Source organism: Polypterus senegalus, unplaced genomic scaffold (genome assembly GCF_016835505.1).
Source record: "Polypterus senegalus isolate Bchr_013 unplaced genomic scaffold, ASM1683550v1 scaffold_5076, whole genome shotgun sequence".
NCBI classification, from domain to species: domain Eukaryota; kingdom Metazoa; phylum Chordata; class Cladistia; order Polypteriformes; family Polypteridae; genus Polypterus; species Polypterus senegalus.
Genome location: NW_024385699.1, coordinates 34,464 through 50,000, shown reverse-complemented (window position 1 = coordinate 50,000; position 15,537 = coordinate 34,464). Strand labels below are relative to the sequence as shown.

Sequence of the window (15,537 nt, the reverse complement as noted above, 5' to 3'; positions counted from 1 at the left end):
GACCGCTCTCCACGTGGCTGCCGCTGAAGGTAAGCAGCACCCATCCCCTTGGCCTCCCTAGATGCCAGCTGTGCCCACCAGGCTCTGACACTTGCCACTCTTCCTCTGTAGGTCATGGGGAAGTCGTCCGCTTTTTGCTTGAAGCCTGCAAAGTGAACCCCGTCCCTAAGGATAGGTATGTTTGGGGGGCATTGGAGGGGGGGGTGCTATAGTAGTGAGCGGCGGGCTGGGCACACTCACCTTGTTCCTCTTCTTGCAGGTGGGGCAACACGCCGCTCGACGAGGCCATCCACTTTGGACACCACGATGTCGTCCAGATCCTCCAAGACCACCACAACAAGTACGTCCCCCACGAGAGCCCGAGCAGCGAGACGGCCGAGAAGAACCTGGATGGCTTGCTCTGAGGGGCGGAGCCTCCTCTCCAGCTTTGCTTCCTATTGGTTGTCGTAGCGCTCGTGTTGGTCCCGTGACATGGCGTAGTATTCATCTGTGTGTCTGTGTGTGGGCACCCGCCCCACGCCAGCCCCCCGCTCGGCCTGGCGCCCCCTGCTGGCTGGCTGGCTGGCTGGCGGCGACTCCTCTGAATGTAACTCTTGGTGTTTGGGTATTTATTGAGACGCGTCGTGTGGCGCGTGGCAGGCAATCAGAATATTTATTTTGATGATACATGTTGAATAAAAGCACTGCTTCAAGGCACAGTGACGCGTCTCGCTGGTGAGCCATGTGCCACTTGGTACCCGCTGTCATCAAGCACACTCTAGCACATAAAAAAACACTACTGTCCCAAAGAGGCGTGTGTGCCCAATCCTGGCATCGTGAGGCAGACGAGGCTCAGTCCCGTGGTACTGGAGGACATCACGCAAGGAGTGTGGCATTCGAGAGCACCCACTTCACCTGGCTCAGCCGGTGTAGGCGCCGCACATCTGCAGGGAGAGGAGGACATGGGCATTAGGGGCATGGTGCCCGCTGCCGGGACACGGGTGTTAATGGCATGGTGCCCAGCTCACGTACCACAGTGTTGATCTCTGCTGGGTTGATGAACTTCTCCAACTCGCCGTAGTCCTCGGGCGACATGGGCAGCAGGTTGTCGGGACTCTGGAGTCGGGACGGGTGTCTGAGGGGGGCGAGAGGAAGCGGGAGACGTCTCCTTACTATGTGCACAGTGCCAGGGGCGGGCAGCTGGCGAGCGGTGGCCATACTTACACCTCCGACACCGAGATGAGCTCCGTCTTCATGTAGCCGCCCCCCTTGGGGTTGTCCACGTCCATGGGCTCCGAGGCTGCGGAGGACAGACGCAGTGAGACAAGTGTGCCCGGCGCCCCTACGGCAGCCCCCCGGGACGGCGGCCCAACTTACGCTCCGCTGGCCGCGAGTAGTACTTCCCGAAGGCGTTGTCCTTGGGGATGCACGGGTACAGGAAGCGCAGGGGGTTTTCCGGAATGTTCTCGGCGGCCATGACTTTGTAGTTGCGGATGATGTCGGGGAACGTGACGGCGGAGAGCTCCCGCTTGGTGTAGGGCTCCACGGCGTGGAACTGGGGCTCGTCTGGAAGCAGTATGCGGGTATGCCATTGAGCCCAGTGCAGATGGCACAATGCCCCCTCCCCCACCTGCGCCCACCACACTCACCGCTCTGCGAGCGCTCCACCCAGGTGAAGGTGATGGCGCCGTCCCGACTGCTCTCGCTGAAGCGCAGGAGGAAGGTGCCCGGCTTCTTGTCCTTCAGCAGTGCCCGCTCCCGCTCTTTGCTCACAAAGCCCATGATGCACCTGTCAGAGAGACGGTCGGCGGTCACCCAAGTCTGCCCGGCCTGTGGTGGCCCCGCCCAGCCGCTTGCCCGCCGCTGCTTACCCATCATTCCACAGGGCCAACAGGTGCCTCTTGATGAGCTCCAGGATCCCCTCAATCCACAGCCAGAAGGGGAAGGCCTTCTCGTTGATGTTCTGTTTTGGGCGACAAAGCGGGTTCAAGTCCAGAGTCCAGGCGGCAGCAGCAGCAGCAGCACCACCACCACCACCACCACCGCCCGCGCACTCACCTTGCAGAACTTAGTCCAGGGAATGAGACCCTCGGGGTTACTGGCGTTGGGACCTGGTGGAGCAGAGAGGGCAGATCAGGGTCACTACCTCGGCCACCCATCCCTCGAGATGCCCACCCCCTTCCCATGCCAGCCTTACCAAGCAGCTTCTCGCCCAGCATGGACAGCTGCTCAGTGTTCAGTCCGCGCTTGGTGACCGATGAGAACTGCCAGCTCAGCACCTCGGACAGCTGACTCCAGCGGGCAGCCGGTGGGTTCAGGAAGAACGACAGATTCTGAGTGGGGGAAAGCGTGCCAGGGTCAGAGACGGGCAGCTGGCAAGAGGGACTGACGGCCACACAAGCGCTTACCTTGGGCTCGCTGGTCAGCATGTTGTACCACAGAATCGATGCCCAGCCGCTGGGCAGCTGACTGACGTTGGAGATGACCACCAGGGGCAATGATGACGTCTGAAAGAAAGGAGTGACCGGTGAGTGACCATTGAGTGACCGCTGTGGCGTCATCTAGAATGACCACTGACCTCAAGATCAATGACCAGCCCTGGCTGGCACAGCTGTGTCTCGAAACTGATGGAGTGAAGCTCCTCTGTGACGATGAGGGGACCCTGAAAAACAGAGACGGATGGTGACGGTGGCACAGCGAGGAATAAAGACGATGGGAACAAGGGGAGAAAGTGCGCTTGGATGGCAGCGGAGTGACGGGCATTCAGATATCTGCTCAAACTGTAACTGCTGCCAGTTGCTCACGGAGGATGGCACCATGACGTGTCTTGACGTTATGGGTCACTGTGCCACGTCTAGGCCACGCTGCCCCTCGTGCCTGCTGGATGTTCTTTCTCTTTTGACTTTCCCCTCCAGTTCCCAGAATGCCATTTAAACACCCCAGTCAGCAGGGTGGCATCACAGATACTTGTTAGCCCACAAGTGGCACACCTGCACTCACCTCATTGGTCCTGCTGCCTGTGTTCTTCTGTTCCTTCAGTTGCTGAAAGAGAAAGAGCCCAGATTTAGAGCCATGCCCGTGTTGCCCGAGCTGGCCACAGAGGGCAGAGAGCTCACCAGGTGCCTGAATTCGGCTGCCAGGCTGCCGTTGGTCGACTCCTCCATGTTCATAACCTTGGTGCTTGTCCCCAAAATATTAAACTTGCGGAACCTGTGGGTGGACAAGCAGGTGAGTGCAGGCAAACGGATAAAAGCGATCGGGCGCCAGGGGCCCGGCGGGTCACCCTTCTTACCCTTTCACAGTGTTCTTTTCATTGACGTCCCTGCAAAATGAAAGCAACAGGGTTTAATGTGGGCATACGACTTTGAAGCTGGGCAGTGCCACAGTGTGTGCCAACCTACTTGTCAAATGAAGCCTTGACACGCAGCTGGTAGTTCAACTCCTGAAGCTTCACTAACAGCCTAGAAACAGGGCGGCCACCGTTAGAGCGGTATCTGTGCCAGGCCACTCCACCCCCCGTGCCCCCAACACTCACCTGAGCTTCACCGTGAACTGCACTCCCGTCTTCAGGACCAGCGGCCTCTGGGGGTGAGTTGGCATGCAGGGCTGTCTCTCCACTACAAAGGAGCTGAAAGGCAGAGAGAAACATGGAGCAGGTGGCACTCATGATGACAGGCCCTGGACGGGCACCTGGTTATCTGTCTGCACAGTCGAGTCGAGGGCATGACAAATGAGACTGGGCATTCAGCAGGGCTGAGCAATGGGCATACAAACTGCACAGCACAAAAAATACAACCAGGCATTCAGGCTAGAAAGAATCGAGGGCAAAGCGGGCAGTACCCTGGCGATAAGACCATAAGTGAATATCACAGGGCAGGACGTGGGTGTGAGAGTCTGATGGTTGCTAAAGAACAGGCAAAGAGTGCCAGCAGGGTGACGCCCACGACAGGTTATGAACAGCAGGCACAGACCAATGTGAACCACATTCAAATTCAAATGGGTAAAAGTGCCACCCTGACACCAGTGCCAGCCCCGCTGCTGTTTGATGCCAACTAATGAAGCAGTTGAACATTTAGAAGAAGACGAGCAGAGGGACTCAGCTACTGTGCCCACCTAGGGGGTGCAAGGCTGGACCTCAACATGGGCACTGCCAAGGGCACCAACCAGCCATAGAGCTCCAGTCAATGGTGACAATGGGGGTCTCAGTTCCTAAGGGCCAGACACAGAGGTCGGCCCTGGTGACATTGAGTCTCATTCAGTGGGTTACACCCTCTGTGCCACGAAGTTCTTGTCAGTGGCAGCCATTGTGGAAAGGCAAATGAAGTGGGTATGTGAGATCAGAGAAGTGGGTGAGGCTGGCAATGCCAGGGGAGGCAGGAGACGAAGAAGACCCAAGTAGTGTGACTATGAAGAGAGAAAGATAAGAGGACTGTGGAGGGGAGGTGGGCACATGCCCAGTGCAGCCAGGCTAAAGAGACAGAGGAAGCAGAACATGCAGCAGCCTTCCCGGGCACACAAGTGAGAAGCTCCCTGGCCAGCACTGAGATACCCACAATGCAACAAAATGCACAAGTAAGGGTGAGCTGGCAGGTGTGCAGGGTGAATTTAACAAGCAGCTCTGAAGCACGACTGGCAAGGTGGTCTTCAGATCAAGTGCCAGTTCAGTATGAAGGAGTAGATGCCAGGGTCTGATAGGCAGCTAGGATCTGAGGGGGCACAGGCAGTGGCATTAGCTAAATGGGGGCTGAATGTGTACGGATGTGACTTGGGCATCTAATGACCAGTCAGAGGTCTGATGCTCGTCTTGTAAGACCCCCTGCTGGCGTGGTGTAGGATCCGCGAGGCCACAGCTTGGTCTCCACATCACAGAATGGACATGGTGACATAGAGGTGGCCCTGTGCTGGACATCTGGGTTTGCCACTTGCACTGTCCCCCAATGCTAATCCGGACCCCCACGACCCTTAGCTGGATTTTGCGGAGTTCACAATATGAGGGGACGCCCCTAAAAAACCAAACTCGATACCCCAGCAAATTAACGTTACGTCGTTCTGAATCACTCGGTGCCTCTTACTGGGTTTGACCCTGAAAAAAGAAGACCAAGAGGTGGGCACTCAGGCCTGCCCAGACTGGCCCTGCTGCAAGGCCGTGCAGAAGGACGTCACACTCACTGGCCAAGCAGATCGCACAGACCATGTCACCAAATGATGAAGAGCTGGAATGTGGGCAGAAGCACAGCAGCCCAAACGCCTGGCATGCAATAATAAAACACATCAATGCGTAGGAGATGCCACCAGCGGGCACACCAATCACAGTGTCACACCTGCTTCAGCGGACACGGTCCTCGCACAACGCAGCAAGTGACATGACAGTCATCGAGCAGGAAGAGATACGGAGTGAGTCAACAAGGGGGGACCAGGGGCTTCGCTCCTCAAAGTCCAAGTGCCCGTTTGCTCGCTAGGGAGTGTGTTTTTTATTGTCACCCTGGTCCGGGGTGCGTGCACTTGGCCAAGGAGTGGGTGGCACATGTCACAGTCCATCCCACTTCAGACATTTGTGCCATGGTGACTGCAGGTGGCCAGCCGTGACCCCTCGACGTCATGAGCTTTAGCAGGGGGGAGCACAGCACAGACAGGCCACTGCAGGTGACATAAGGGACAACCACTGCTCACCCGCACATGCTGACCATAACCCAGGAGGGGCTTCATGCCCCCATCATATGTCTGATCAGGCTTAATGAAAGCTGCCATTGTGCCAACTCACCCCCAACAGGAGGTCCAACTCCATGTATGCAGGTGAAGCAGAAATGTGGGGAGAAACTCAAGCTGATGCCTAGGGTGCCAGAAGTGGGAGTGTGAAGGGCAGCATGCAGGTGGCATGGTGGCGTTAGCAAAGTGCCCAAACGGTGGAGTGGCGAGTGGAGACGGAGACATCAGCCATGGCGTGCAGCTGGAGGAAGGAGGGATGTCATGATGGAGGTGCGGGCACAGCATGGACTGCCAGGGCATAGACAAAATGCCAAGGGCTGCCCACCATTCAAACTTCTGAAGGAGCCTCTCTGGCACTGAAGCCTTGTGAGGAGGAGTGGGAGTGCGAGAGACGGACGATGAAGGAGGAGCAGAAACAACCAGAGATGACAAGGACCAGCAGGATGTGTTGAGTGGCACGGAGTCAGAAGAAGATGAAGAGTTAAGAGAAGAAACAGACTGCGGTGGGCAGCAGAATGCAGAGGAGAAGGAGGAAGATGAGGGATGACCAGGACTGCAACAAAAGTGGAGGAAAAGAAGTTGGAGGGGCAACCAACTAACCTGATAAACCTGGAAAGTGTCCAGTGAACCTGTGACGATGACGATGGAGTAATGGGGCAGGAAACGTGATGCCCACAATCCTGCCAGGCCCCGTCTGGCACACAAGCCCCCTCCACAGCCCCTCATCTTAGAGTTCACCACCATTAGCTCAAATTAAGGGGTGACCATCAGGACATTTCCTTCTAATCTACCCTGCTTCACCCTCGACATGCCACCCTTCTGTGCAACCCACAAACTGGAGCTGCACTGCTGCTCTGTGCCAGGGTGACCACAATCTGTGTGGTGAAGCGGCTGTGAAAAGTGGTAGCAGGGTGTGATGCTGCTCCAAAGTACAAGGTGCCATCTTGTCTGCGGTTTGCGTATCCGTGTGTGACGCCATTCACCTTCTTTAGATCCACAGTAATTTTTACACCGGCACAGCAATGAGACCCCCCAGTTACCAGGGGGCTATTTCACACACTGGCCACGTTACGACCAAAGAAGAGAAACAACGACAACAAGCAACTTTAAGAAGTGAGGAGGTATGGCATGGAGGAGGACGGGGGGTCAGCCTGCATGACAAACAACAGCACAGGGGGACAGGCACGAGGTCAGAGGTCACAGAGCAAACTACACACAGAACGAGTCATCAGGTAGTGGGGCACAAAGTGGCAATCGGACCTCAAAGTGAGGTGTCAGACATCAGGTCACGGTCCTTATGATGAGGGGGCACTGTGTGTCACGACAAGGGGTGGAGCTCTGAATGTGTGTCACTGTAAGGATAAGTGGTGGGGCACCAAGTAGGGATGGTGTGCCATGGTAAGGGGTGGAGCTCAGAATGGGCATGGTGTGCCATGGTAAGGTGCAGGGTGCAGAGTAGGGATGGTGAGCCACGGTAAAGGGCAGGGCACCGAGTAGGGATGGTGAGCCACGGTAAGGGGCAAGGCACCAAGTAGGGATGGTGTGCCATGGTAAGGGGTGGTGGTACAGAGCAGGCATGGTGTGCCATGGTAAGGAGTGGGGGCACTGAGCAGGCATAATGTGGCATGGTAAGGAGTGGGGGCACCGCGCAGGGATGGTGTGCCACAGTAAAGGGCAGGGCACCGAGTAGGGATGGTGTGCCACAGTAAGGGGTGGAGCTCAGAATGGGCATGGTGTGCCATGGTAAGGGGTGGTGGCACTGAGTAAGCATGGTTTGCCATGGTAAGGGGCAGGGCACTGAGTAGGCATGGTGTGCCATGGTAAGGTGCGGGGAACAGAGTAGGGATGGTGGGCCACGGTAAGGTGCGGGGTACAGAGCAGGCATGGTGTGCCATGGTAAGGAGTGGGGGCACTGAGTAGGCATGGTGTGCCATGTTAAGGAGTGGGGGCACCGAGTAGGGATGGTGTGCCACAGTAAGGCGCAGGGCGGAGCCCACATTGGTACTTCGGCATCGGTAAGCGGGTCGGCTGGCACTCACCTCTGAATCAGGCTGCGGAAGAGGAAGTGCACGCGGTCCTCCAGGAAGTTCTTCTTCTGGGTGATGGGGTCGTTCTCGTACGTGTACTTCTGCTCCAACTCCTCCAGCTTCTTCAGCTGCTGCCGGATCTGCTGCAAGCTCTCGGCCAAGATGGTGAACCTGCAGAGAGACGGAGGGGCAGGCGTGTGGATGGGGGCCCGGGACGAGTGCTGGGTTGGCCGCATCCCGAGGCTCGCCGCGCTTTACCAGGTCTGCAGCTGGTCCAGGCACGTGTTGGGCGGACCCCCGATGCAGGCGATCTGCTGCCGCCGCTTCCACTCCACCAGCTCATCGGTAATCAGGGCGCACTGGATCTGCTCCGTCAGGTTCAACGTCTCGGCGATTTTACAGACCACCTCCTGAGGAGCCAAGCAGAGTGACGGTGATGAAGGAGCCCTCTCTCCACACGCGCAGTGCCAGTAACGCATTGTCACTTGGTCACTCCCACCCTGAGCTACGCTGCTCAGTCCGACACTGCACAGCACCCTGAACTCAAGGCTCCAACGTGCCACCCTCACATCACGGCCTGCTTATCGTGGCGCTTACCAAGCGACCCGTGAGAAGGCGAGACCCCCGTCCCACCACACAGCCTCACCTCCCTCTTCATGTTCAGCTCGATGAACATGTTCCTGATCATCAGCTCTTCTCGGCGGATTTCCAGCTGGTTGGCACAGTTCGCCTCGTGCTCTGTGAAGACAGACACATGTCCAGATGTGGCACCACCTCGGCCACACTGCCCCCCAGTGGCCGACACCAGTGGCACTCTCACCTCGACTCTGCAGGGTCTTGTACTTGAAGTCGTGCTCGTCCTGCAAGTCCTCCAGCGACTTGATTTTCTGCTCCGTCTCCTGATAAGTTAAGCAGGCCGTGAATGAGTGAGACCCCCCTGGAGAGGTGCCCAGTGCCACCCCCTGCCACAACACGTACCTGCACCCTGTTCTTGATGTCCCGAACCTTCATGTCCAACTCCTTGTGCTTCTCCACCATGGCCGTGTTCTGCGTGTTCCCGATGTTCTCCTGTTTAGCACAAAGAGGACAGGCAGGTGTGTTAGTGCAGGCGCACGAGAGCAGCGGGCTGAGGTGGAGACCGCCCTCCATTGCCCACGCCAGCTGTGGACAGCACCCCCACCATTTCAGCCTTCTTGGCAGTCGCTAGGATCTTGGCCTCTTCTCGTAAGCAGTTGCTGATGATCATAGCCATCTGGACGGGGTCCTCCTGGAAGTGCACCTGAAGAGACGGACAGAGAGAGACGCACATTTGACTGGGACGCACGTCCTGGACCCCCCTGCCTGCCCACCCGCCTCATGTCCTTCTGCTCACCTGCAGGTTGCGCTTGATCTTCCTGATGTTGTGCTGCATCAAGAAGTTGTTCTCCAGGGCAAAGCGGCTGTACTGGTCATCGAGCTGGGACAGCAGGTCGTGAAATCGCAGGGTGGCCAGAGAGTCATTGACCGCTGCCATCTCCCTGCAACAAGGACGGGTGAGTCTTAGAGACGTGGCAAGTGTTCAGGATGTGCCCAAGCGGATCCCGACATGGCACCTACCAGTCGTGGCTTTCGATCCACTGGCTCAGATACTGACGGATCTCCATCGGGAAGCTGTCATCGTAGAGCTGGTCCACTTGCTCCAGGAACTTGGACTCCAGCTGCTGCAGCTGATACCACTGTGCCATTGTGCTGCGGGCACAGCTGACAAGTGAGATGGGCACCCAAAATGTGACAAGTGTAAACACCAAGGGCACTGATGCCAGAGTGCCAGCCAACAGCAACACTCTAGCACAGTGCCCGGCAGAGCCAGATATGCCTGGGAGACCAATACACAGTGCCAATCACACCAGTGTAACTGACAGACTGGCACATGTAAGTAGGCCCTCCGCCACCAAGAGCTTCACGGAATGACAAGCCGTGCGAAAGACGCCAGCTCAGGAGCTAGGAGTCCCCGGTGCCCCCTTACCTGCCGTGCGTGTCCGAGTCACAGTGCCGGCCGTCGCCGCCTTAGCTCCGCGCCCGCAGCCGCCTGCCTGCAAAAATGAAACTCAGAAAGCGAGAGTTCGACTTTAGAGGATCTGCGCCCGGCCGGCCAATCGCGCTGCTCATCGGTCCTCTTGTCCTGCCCCCCTGGCCGCCGATCTGCCAATCGCAGTGACCAAAGGGCAGCGCTTCCGGGTTCAGCGACAGGCGCTTAGTTACCGGCTCTTCCGAGCAGTGCGCCTCCTCCCTCCTGCCGACAGCAAGCGGAAGCCTGCAGTGGGCGTGGCCAGCGAGTAACCCGAAAGTCAAAACAAAGACCGGCGGCTGTGCGCGCGCGTTCTTGGTGCGCGCGCTCCCTCCGCAGCTACCCAGCTGCCCGGTGTGGCGCTGGAGGTGCGCATTGGGGACAGTAAAGGGTGTCCCCGCCATGTCTGCTGTGATGTCTGGTGGCGGAGAGCATCACACAACCCGGAGTTGCTAACCACTGCGCCCCCTTCTCGTGACGTCAGAGTGAGGCGTCGGTGCCATGAATGTCACAGTCGGGCATCTTCATGGAGCATGTACAGAGTGCAGAGGCACTGAAAGAATAACTCGGGTGCTGGCCCCTCAGCTCAGGGTTGGCTCTCAGCCTGGACACTGCCTGTTTGACACGGGCTTGTTCTCCACTGACCCGTAGGCTTCTCTCCACGTTCTTATTCTAACTCATTCTGAAGTGCCCTGCTCAGGATCACATGGTGCCAGTACCAGGATCTATACCCACAGCCTCAGGGTTTGAAGTCCAAAGACTTAACCACTATGCCACACTGCCTGCCTGTGACATTTTGCTGATGTGCGCGCTACTTTAATAAGAGTGAGTGTGCCCTCCGATGGCCTGGCATCCAATCCATGACTGTGCCCTTCTCCCTTATGCCACTTGGATGGGCTCCACCTGCAGTTCCCTATGACCCAAAACAGATAAAGCAGGTTCAGAAAATGGATGGTCATCTAGTCAGTATGATGGCACAGTGCCACCCCAGGTTCAGTACCCACAGTGAATGCCACCTTGAAGGTGCCTGCTGTCTCCCAGCATGCACTGAGTTTTCTAATTTCCTCTCACATCTCTAAGATATGCCAGTTAGGTACACTGGCATCTCTAAACTGTGCATGTGTGTGTCCAACACTACACTGGCATCCTTCCCAGTGCTGCTCATTACCTTGTACAACAACTGGAAACTTAAATCATAAATGAATGGAAGGGTGGATCACTGATGGCCCCATGGTGCTGTGCCCGACTCAAAGATGGGTGGCACTTGGCAGGTTTCATTTGCAGACAGGAATGCAGGGTGGCAGGCATGACTGAGATGAGACTGACCACTTGTGATGCCCGTCAGGGTGTGGTACTCTTCACACACCAGAGATTTAACAGGAGGCTGACATTGGCCAGACCGCATACCCAGCCTGATGCCCGCCATGCCACACATATAAATGGTGGCTGGAAAACATCATCAAATATCAGAGAGGGTGCAGCATAGGCACTGGACATGGAGTATGTGGTTCATTTAAGTCACATTGCGCTTCTGCCATCAGGCTGGCACTTGGCACTCTTGGCACATTGGTGGTCTTCATCCTTTCAGAGTTAAAACTCGGGCCTCTTTTTCATGTGCCCCCAAATTGCGCAGTTTCTATTTTGGGTCCACATAGAAATGTCAAGACTGCGTTTGGGGTCTTTTGATTAGAATGTGCCAGGCTTCTGCATGCACTACTGCGCGGAAAGCACGACATAGTAAGGACATCTCGCGCCTTGGCCACTGGGCGCCGTTTGTTTTTCCTCGTCGTCACGATGACGTCGTAGTACATGAAGCGGGATTGGCGCCTTGAAGCGGAAGGGGCGGAGCCGGGCGCTACGGTCGGAGGAGGGAGGGCGCGCGACACAAGGAAGAGCGCCGGCGGATCACGGGGTTTCCGAGAAAACGCGCGTTTGTGGGAGGCTGGCGTCCTGAGAGGAAACCGAGAAACGAAACGGAGGCGGCGAGCCGCTGGAGGGCGCTGAGGAGGGCCGAGCGAGCCCGCGTCACACCGACGCCACCTCCTGGCTGAGAGAGAAACCGACGCGGAGGCCACGCGTGCTTCGATTGACCGTTCAAGCTAAAGTGCGGGTGAATAAAGGCAAACGTGTAGCTAAAAGCGTCGCAGCCCCCGTCCTGGCAGCGAACCGCTCGCTGCTTTATTGTTCTCCTCTGCTCTTTTCATTTCTTTATCTTCCAGTCTCGTTCGTGTCGGCACCAGACTTGCTGATTACTCGTCATGAGGGAGACGAGAATCACAACGGGAGGACAGAGAAAAGGCAAAGAGACCCCCAATGGAGAAATGTCAGCTGGGAACTGAGGAATAAACAAACAGCGCGGCTGGCATGGAGGAACCAAAACACAGCAGCAAGAACCGCGAGAGACCAGAGGTGAAGTGGGACGGCCCAGGAGACGCTGTGATGGCCACCCGGTCCCACAGTCCCATGATCGCATGCTCAGGTGGTCTCTCAGTCCCATGATCTGATGTGGTCACATGATCGCATGCTCAGGTGGTCTTCCAGTCCTATGATCAGACGTGGTCACATGATGGCATGCTCAGGTGGTCTTCCAGTCCTATGATCAGACGTGGTCACATGATGGCGTGCTCAGGTGGTCTCTCATTCCCATGATCTGATATGGTCACATGATGGCATTCTCAGGTGGTCTCACAGTACCATGATCTGACGTGGTCACATGATCGCATGCTCAGGTGGTCTCACAGTCCCATGATCTGATGTGGTCACATGATCGCATGCTCTGGTGGTCTCACAGTCCCATGATCTGATGTGGTCACATGATGGCGTGCTCAGGTGGTCTCACAGTCCCATGATCTGAAGTGGTCACATGATGGCGTGCTCAGGTGGTCTCACAGTACCATGATCTGATGTAGTCACATGATGGCATTCTCAGGTGGTCTCACAGTACCATGATCTGATGTGGTCACATGATCGCATGCTCAGGTGGTCTCACAGTCCCATGATCTGATGTGGTCACATGATCGCATGCTCAGGTGGTCTCCCAGTCCCATGATCTGACATGGTCACATGATGGCATGCTCAGGTGGTCTCACAGTCCCATGATCTGATGTGGTCACATGATGGCATGCTCAGGTGGTCTCACAGTCCCATGATCTGACGTGGTCACATGATGGCATGCTCAGGTGGTCTCACAGTACCATGATCTGACGTGGTCACATGATGGCATGCTCAGGTGGTCTCACATTCCCATGATCTGATATGGTCACATGATGGCATGCTCAGGTGGTCTCACAGTACCATGATCAGACATGGTCACTTGATGGCATGCTCAGGTGGTCTCACAGTCCCATGATCTGATGTGGTCATATGATCGCATGCTCAGGTGGTCTCACAGTCCCATGATCAGACATGGTCACTTGATGGCATGCTCAGGTGGTCTCACAGTCCCATGATCTGATGTGGTCACATGATGGCATGCTCAGGTGGTCTCCCAGTCCCATGATCTGATGTGGTCACATGATCGCATGCTCAGGTGGTCTCACAGTCCCATGATCTGATGTGGTCACATGATCGCATGCTCAGGTGGTCTCCCAGTCCCATGATCTGACGTGGTCACATGATGGCATGCTCAGGTGGTCTCACAGTCCCATGATCTGATGTGGTCACATGATGGCATGCTCAGGTGGTCTCACAGTCCCATGATCTGATGTGGTCACATGATGGCATGCTCAGGTGGTCTCCCAGTCCCATGATCTGATGTGGTCACATGATGGCATGCTCAGGTGGTCTCCCAGTACCATGATTAGATGTGGTCACATGATGGCATGCTCAGGTGGTCTCCCAGTCCCATGATCTGATGTGGTCACATGATCGCATGCTCAGGTGGCTATGTGGTCACACAGACCCGCCCTCACATGGCCAGATGATCACATGGTGTCATGATTGTATGGTCAGGTGGTCACACGGTCCCCATGCTGAGATGGTCACATGGTCATAGAAGGCCATCTATTGTCCGATGGTCACACAGCCAGGGTTTGCTCCACGTCTTCTCTTTTTTTTACTTTTTTGTGTCTCTTTTGGTCTTTTCATTTTCTTGTTTTCATGCGTTTTACTCTCGTTTATTTCTGGACTCTCTTGTATTGCTTGTGTTTTGTGGGTGTGGCCCCAAGAGGCGGGTCCAGCTTGACATCACCACTGCAGGCTCCGCCCCCGACGCTGTCCTGAGTTTCAGCGGGTCGCTGGATTTGTTTTTTGTTTTTGTTTTCCAAACGCATTTTCATTTCTCCCACCTGACGTCCTGGGGTCTGCTGGTCCTTCTTGGACCTTCTTCTTCTTAGCCTTCTTGGTGTCGTGACTCACTTTTACCCTTTGAGGGGATTGTGGCAGCCCACTGAACGGAGTGGAGGTGCGAAGACAGCTGGCTTGGTGCAAAGCTCAACGCCAGGTTGGCACAAATGCAGACAATCCAAAGGATGACAACAATGGCCAAGTGACAGGCACAGAGCTTGTGGTGGGCACTTTATGAGTCTGGAGTTTATACATTGCAATGGTGGACACAAATCTGTGCCCACCTTCACTTTCTTTTTTTAATTTCTCTATCTTCTTGGGGGGTTGACCGAGACTGCCAATGACGCCAGATGTTCAGAGATGACATCACCACGGCCCCCCTTACTTTCTATTCCGAATACAACTCACCTTCAAAAGACAGAAGAGTAAATGCAGCAGGCCCTTTGTAGTCATGTGAGACACCAGGAGGTCACATCAGTGAGGCCCCCAGAAGTTCAGGGCTCCGTGCTGTCATTTCAACTCCACGATGATGAGGGGCTTTGCCGTCCGATTCCCTAGAGTGGACTTCATTGTCCCACAGCTGTGCTCAGATGATCCTCCTGTCACTTCGGCAGACACGCCATCCTCAAGCGAGCCCAGCGAGTGTGCCTGGCTGTCATTGATGGAAAGAAAATCACAAGCAGCCAGAGCCCCAAATTCAGGAGGTCCACATGAACAAGTCAAGACCTCACAGCAGGAGATGTCCACCTGATGGACCAGCACAAGAAGAAAAGCAGAGGTGACATCGGCACTCAAACCATAGAGCGTGATGTGGCCGAGGTCTGCCAAGCCCAGATAATCACAGAGTGGGCAGACCTGGAGGTTGCCCTTGTGGACAGAAGGTCCATCTTCTTCATGTCTCCTGGCCACCGACTCCAAAGCAGTGATGTTGCGTGTCTTAGATGCCTCAGCACAGCTCCATCCTTCCTCTCCACTTCATTGTGCTGTGCCACCTGACGTCGGGCACATGCCACTCACACCCGGCCAAGTCTGATCACTTCAGTCTGAGGCTCTCAACCTTCTTAAGAATGAAACCCATTCTTGGTCTTAGAGTTTCTCACGAGACGCCTCTGTGGAGGTTCAAATGGCCAAACTCGCAAAGACAAAGCAAATCCAAATCTTCTGCGATTTCCAACACGTGGCGCCAGTGGCCACTCGGCCCTTCCACACCCCAGACGCCTTCTCGTCCTTCACCTTCTCACCAAACTCAGGCTGTTGCTCTGCTTTCCTGCTTCAGTTTGCCCCCCCCCCAACCAACCCCCAGGTTTTCTCCACATTCCTGCACATGGCATTCCCCCGCCCCCATAGCCCCGACTGCTGGTCTCAAGACGCTCGATGTGAGTCACAGAATGGCATTATTAACAAATCAGCAGAACCTGGGCGGCGGGCTCACGTTCCTTGGACCCTCACATGTGACGTCTTCCAAAGGGCACAAAGGGGGCCGCCCATCGGGTT

The 15,537-nt window shown here is 56.0% G+C and overlaps 1 protein-coding gene and 1 long non-coding RNA gene across 2 annotated transcripts; one reads left to right on the top strand and one right to left on the bottom strand.

Moving 5' to 3' along the window:
- LOC120522446 lies at nucleotides 1–698 on the top strand. The gene is made up of 3 exons (XR_005632386.1): nucleotides 1–29; nucleotides 112–175; nucleotides 260–698. It is a non-coding gene; the product is annotated as an uncharacterized LOC120522446 (long non-coding RNA).
- On the bottom strand, nucleotides 636–9,860 carry LOC120522445 (signal transducer and activator of transcription 1-alpha/beta-like). Its single transcript, XM_039743377.1, has 24 exons — nucleotides 9,718–9,860; nucleotides 9,309–9,440; nucleotides 9,085–9,229; nucleotides 8,893–8,991; nucleotides 8,691–8,780; nucleotides 8,533–8,611; nucleotides 8,359–8,450; nucleotides 7,971–8,122; nucleotides 7,725–7,883; nucleotides 3,515–3,607; nucleotides 3,381–3,440; nucleotides 3,272–3,301; nucleotides 3,096–3,189; nucleotides 2,980–3,021; nucleotides 2,558–2,641; nucleotides 2,388–2,486; nucleotides 2,177–2,312; nucleotides 2,038–2,090; nucleotides 1,851–1,942; nucleotides 1,629–1,768; nucleotides 1,357–1,545; nucleotides 1,204–1,279; nucleotides 1,012–1,114; nucleotides 636–923 (listed from the first exon to the last, which is right to left on the bottom strand). The coding sequence occupies exons 2-24, from the start codon at nucleotides 9,434–9,436 to the stop codon at nucleotides 900–902; spliced, it is 2,259 nt and encodes a 752-aa protein (XP_039599311.1). The 5' UTR covers nucleotides 9,437–9,440; nucleotides 9,718–9,860; the 3' UTR covers nucleotides 636–899.
- Nucleotides 9,861–15,537: the final 5,677 nt, after the last annotated feature.

Coding starts and splice junctions, on each gene's coding strand:
- LOC120522445 (XM_039743377.1), bottom strand. CDS start 9,436: ATGGCACAGTGGTATCAGCTGCAGCAGCTGGAGTCCAAGTTCCTGGAG. Junction 3,190..3,271: donor GAAAAGAACACTGTGAAAGG/GTAAGAAGGGTG, acceptor GTCCACCCACAG/GTTCCGCAAGTTTAATATTT. Junction 1,546..1,628: donor GGTGGAGCGCTCGCAGAGCG/GTGAGTGTGGTG, acceptor TACTGCTTCCAG/ACGAGCCCCAGTTCCACGCC.